The 5385-nt window shown below is 37.6% G+C and overlaps 1 protein-coding gene across 1 annotated transcript; it reads left to right on the top strand.

Annotated features, from left to right (window-relative positions):
- The first annotated feature begins 739 nt into the window (after nucleotides 1-739).
- Nucleotides 740-1693, top strand: LOC113896304 (olfactory receptor 2G2-like). The gene has a single exon (XM_027548541.1). It carries the CDS (start codon nucleotides 740-742, stop codon nucleotides 1691-1693), a length of 954 nt encoding a protein of 317 aa, XP_027404342.1.
- The last annotated feature ends 3692 nt before the right edge of the window (nucleotides 1694-5385 follow it).

The raw sequence follows: 5385 nt of genomic DNA, 5'->3' as shown, positions 1-5385 counted from the left end.
GTCTGTTCAAGTTCTTTGTTCACTTTTTAATTAGGTCATCTCTTTTGTTGTTGTTGTAGGCATTTGAATCTCTTACATATCTTGGATGTTAGGTATAATTGTGTATATTTTCTCCCCTTCCATAGATTTTTGCTTTTGTTGCCCATGGTTTGGTCTTATATCTTTAAAATCATCGCCAAGACCAATACCATGAAGATTTTCCTCTATGTTTCTTCTAGGAGTTTCAGTTTCAGATTTTACATTCAAATCTTTAATCTAAGTTGATTTATGTGTATGGTGTAAGCTAGAGGTTCAATTTTATTCTTTTGCATGTGGATATTCAGTTTTCCCCAAACTGTTTATTGAAGAGACTGCCCTTTCTACATTGTGTATTCTTGGTCTCTTTGTTGAAGATGACTTGTTTATATGCAAGCGTTTATCTCTAGGTTCTCTATCCTGCTCCATCGATCTATATGTTTACCTTTATGCCAATACAATACTGTTTTAATTACTATAGTTTGATCATTTTAAAAAAATCTGTTCTTTTCTATCTTGCAGAGCATCAGAAGACACCTATGCCATTGAGAGAATGCACACTGTATTTATTTAGAATGCACATAATAGGAAAATAGATACAAGTTATGAGGTCTAAGCATTTAGCATATAATTTTGGGGAGAGATGACATTGTCATTTATCTGACCTTATGTAATATATAATCTTTCTCAGCTATGACTCAACTTTATGGAACATACTTTGCACATGGGGATGGTGAAGAGCACCAATGAGGGAAACATAACAGGTTTTATCCTGTTAGGGTTTTCTGATTACCCTCAGTTACAGATGGCTCTCTTTGTGGTCATCTTGATCTTATATTTACTAACCATTTTAGGGAACATCACCATCATTCTGATATCTCATCTGGAACCCAAACTTAATACACCAATGTATTTTTTCCTTTCTCATCTCTCTTTCCTGGACCTCTGCTTTACTAGCAGTGTTATTCCTCAGCTCCTGGTAAACTTGCAGGATCCCATGAAACCCATTACCTATGGTGGCTGCGTGGTTCAGCTCTACGTCTCTCATGCTCTTGGATCTACTGAGTGTGTCCTTCTGGCTGTAATGTCCTATGATCGCTATGTGGCCATCTGCCGTCCCCTCCACTATGCTCTCCTAATGCATCCTCATCTCTGCATGGCCCTGACATCTTTAGCATGGCTTAGTGGGGTGGCCACCACCCTGGTACAGTCCACTCTCACCCTGCAGCTACCTTTATGTGGGCATCACCAAGTGGATCATTTTATCTGCGAAGTCCCTGTACTTATCAAGTTGGCTTGTGTGGATACCACTTTCAATGAGGCTGAGCTCTTTGTGGCTAGTATCCTCTTCCTTGTTGTGCCTATCTCCTTCATACTAGTCTCCTATGGTTACATTACCAAGGCAGTTTTGAAGATCAACTCAGCTACTGGAAGAAAGAAAGTTTTTGGGACCTGTTCCTCCCATGTGACAGTTGTCATCATGTTCTATGGAACCATCATGTTCATGTATCTGCAGTCAGCCAAAAGTACATACAAAGATCAGGGAAAGTTTGTCTCTCTCTTCTACACAGTGGTGACCCCCATGCTTAATCCTCTTATTTATACTCTGAGGAACAAAGAGGTCAAGGAAGCACTAAAAAAAGTTCTAGGGAAGATTTTGGTAATAAAGTTTACATGATTGTCAAAAAATGGTTTAAAGCACTACTATGATAAATATCTAATTTTTGTGGTTAAAGAAAATCACATAATGTTTTAAAACTTTTTTCCCCATTTCTTTTTGATTAATTTCTTATAAAACATTCTGTAATATACTATGGAATGTATGTGTCTAGTCCCAACCTTACAATTACACAGTGGTAACATAAATCCTTTGGTTCATGTCTTTTCTCCAAAATATATTATATATGCAGCATTTGAGGTTTATTTTAATGAAGATTTTATAAGATGAAGAAAAATATGAAAATATTCAAGAAATATTTTAAATTAGCCATTTAACAATTTTTGAATAATATATTTAGTCTCTTACCCTTTATGTTTCTCTAGATGGATTTATGGCTTATTTTTTGCAAGGATGTATGTAAGATGGATGAACCATGGGCAAGCTGTTGTAAAGCAAATTATTTTACTTCACCCTATACTCTATCCACTTAACATGTGGTAGACATAGAGAGAGTTGCATAAACAGCATTAAGACAAAGCCACACATTAAAGGTGGAGAATAAAGCAGAATCAGAAACTTGATTTTATTATTTTGTAGTTGAACCAATTGAATCACTTTGAACTAACATCGGACTCTGATTCCTAAGAAAAAGTATAGCCACGGACTATTCTATAGCTTGCAAAGCCATATAAAGAAAAACACTATTGTTGTTAGTATAACCATGCACTTCTTAATGTTATGTTGATTATTTCACTTTAAAAAATATACAATAATATACTCTTTTTTTCTTTTACATTTAGGTCTATATATATAAACATATTTTTATAATTTGGAAATTCACTTTCCAGATGAAAGCTTAATAAAACTCCTTTTATTATTTATGCTACAACACTGATTTGTTACCTATAACTTCATTCTGAAGATCTTTGCTTATAACATTCTTTTTCTGAAAATTAAGACTTTTGCACTTTGATTCTGAAAAATTTTGTACAAACACATAGTATTAAAATCTCTATTTCACTGCATTGTAGCAAACATTAGGTTGTACAGCCTGTAGCTGGCAAAAATACTCTACATTCCACAGATTTTTGAAAACTGTGTCTCCATTTTTATTGCCTCAAGGTATTTTTATAATTTCCTCTTTAGTTTCTTTGCTGATCCATTAATTGTTTAGTAGAATGTTGTTTACTGTTCACATGTTCATGTTTTTTTCCAGTTTTATTTTCAAAATTATTTCTAGTTTCATAGTGTTGTGGTCAGAAAAGATGTTTGATGTAATTTTAATATTAAATTTATTGAGACTTGTTTTGTGGCCTAACATGTAATCTACTATACAGTTTTAAGGTAAACTATTTTGTATATATTTATTAAGACAATGTGGTTAATATATCACTTAAAGTCAATATTTTCTTATTGATCTTCCCTTTGGATGATTAATTGATTGATGTAGGTACGGTATTAATGTCCCCTATTATTATTGCTTCCCTGGTCACTAAAGAATAAGAATTCATCTACAATGTGGGAGACCTGGGTTGGGAAGATCCCCTGGAGAAGGGAATGGCAGTATTCTTGCCTGGAAAATCCCCATGGGCAAAGAAGCCTGGTGGGCTATAGTCCATGGGGTCACAAAGAGTCAGACATTACTGAGTGACTGCTGCTGCTGCTGCTAAGTCACTTCAGTTGTGTCCGACTCTGTGCGACCATGTAGATGGCAGCCCACCAGGCTCCCCTGTCCCTGGGATTCTCCAGGCAAGAACACTGGAGTTGGTTGCCAGTTTCTTCTCCAATGCATGAAAGTGAAAAGTGAAAGTGAAGTCGCTCAATCATGTCTGACTCTTTGCGACCATATGGACAGCAGCCTACCAAGCTCCTCTGCCTGTGGGTTTTTCCAGTCAAGAGTACTGGAGTGGGGCGCCATTACCTTCTCCTTAAGCACACACAAACACTATTACTGCAAACTCTCAACTTCTCCTTTTATATCCATTAATATTTCTGTGCTTTATGTATTTAGGTGCTTCTGTATTGGGAGAGATAGTATTTATGAACATCATATCCTTTTTACAGATAGACCTCTTTCAGTTCAGTTCAGTCACTCAGTCATGTCAGACTCTTTGAGATCCCATGAATTGCAGCATGCCAAGCCTCCCTGTCCATCACCAACTCCTAGAGTTCACTCAAACTCATGTCCATCGAGTCAGTGATGCCATCCAGCCATCTCATCCTCTGTGGTTCCCTTCTCCTCCTGTCCTCAATCTCACCCAGCATTAGAGTCTTTTCCAGTGAGTCAACTCTTCGCATGAGGTGGCCAAATATTGGAGTTTCAGCTTTAGCATCAGTCCTTCCAAAGAACAACCAGGACTGATCTCCTTTAGAATGGACTGGTTAGATCTCCTTGCAGTCCAAGGGACTCTCAAGAGTTTTTTCCAACACCACAGTTCAAAAGCATAAATTCTTCAGCGCTTAGCTTTCTTCACAGTCCAACTCTCACATCCATATATGACCACTGGAAAAACCATAGCCTTGACTAGATGGACCTTTGTTGGCAAAGTAATGTCTCTGCTTTTCAATATACTATCTAGGTTGGTCATAACTTTCCTTCCAAGGAGTAAGTGTCTTTTAATTTCATGGCTGCAGTCACCAACTGCAGTGATTTTGGAGCCCCCCAAAATAAAGTATGATGCTGTTTCCACTGTTTCCCCATCTGTTTCCCATGAAGTGATGGGACCAGATGCCATAATCTTCATTTTCTGAATGTTGAGCTTTAAGCCAACTTTTTCACTCTCCACTTTCTTTTTTTTTAAATTTTTTAATTTTTTTAAAATTTTATTTTATTTTTAAACTTTACATAATTGTATTAGTTTTGCCAAATATCAAAATGAATCCGCCACAGGCATGCATGTGTTCCCCATCCTGAACCCTCCTCCCTCCTCCCTCCCCACACCATCCCTCTGGGTCATCCCAGTGCACCACTTTCACTTTCATCAAGAGGCTTTTTAGTTCCTCTTCACTTTCTGTCATTAGGGTGGTGTCATCTGCATATCTGAGGTTATTGATATTTCTCCCGGCAATCTTGATTCCAGCTTGTGCTTCTTCCAGCCCAGCGTTTCTCATGATGTACTCTGCCTATAAGTTAAATAAGCAGGATGACAATATACAGCCTTGACGTACTCCTTTTCCTATTTGGAACCAGTCTGTTGTTCCATGTCCAGTTCTAACTGTTGCTTCATGACCTGCATATAGGTTTCTCAAGAGGCAGGTCAGGTGGTGTGGTATTCCCATCTCTTGAAGAATTTCCCACAGTTTATTGTGATCCACACAGTCAAAGGCTTTGGCATAGTCACTAAAGCAGAAATAGATGTTTTTTGGAACTCTCTTCCTTTTCCCATGATCCAGTGGAAGTTGGCAATTTGATCTCTGGTTCCTCTGCCTTTTCTAAAACCAGCTCAAACATCTGGAAGTTCACCGTTCACGTATTGCTGAAGCCTGGCTTGGAGAATTTTGAGCATTACTTTACTAGCGTGTGAGATGACTGCAATTGTGCAATAGTTAGCATTCTTTGGCATTGCCTTTCTTTGGGATTGGAATGAAAACTGATCTTTTCCAGTCCTGGGGCCACTGCTGAGTTTTCCAAATTTCCAAATTAGCATATTGAGTGCAGCACTTTCACAGCATCATCTTTCAGGATTTGAAATAGCTCAACAGGAATTCCA

Source organism: Bos indicus x Bos taurus, chromosome 7 (assembly GCF_003369695.1).
Source record: "Bos indicus x Bos taurus breed Angus x Brahman F1 hybrid chromosome 7, Bos_hybrid_MaternalHap_v2.0, whole genome shotgun sequence".
NCBI lineage: Eukaryota > Metazoa > Chordata > Mammalia > Artiodactyla > Bovidae > Bos > Bos indicus x Bos taurus.
The sequence above is the reverse complement of the archived record's forward strand: the minus strand, read 5'-3'. Positions and strand labels throughout refer to the sequence as shown.

Coding starts and splice junctions, on each gene's coding strand:
- LOC113896304 (XM_027548541.1), top strand. CDS start 740: ATGGGGATGGTGAAGAGCACCAATGAGGGAAACATAACAGGTTTTATC.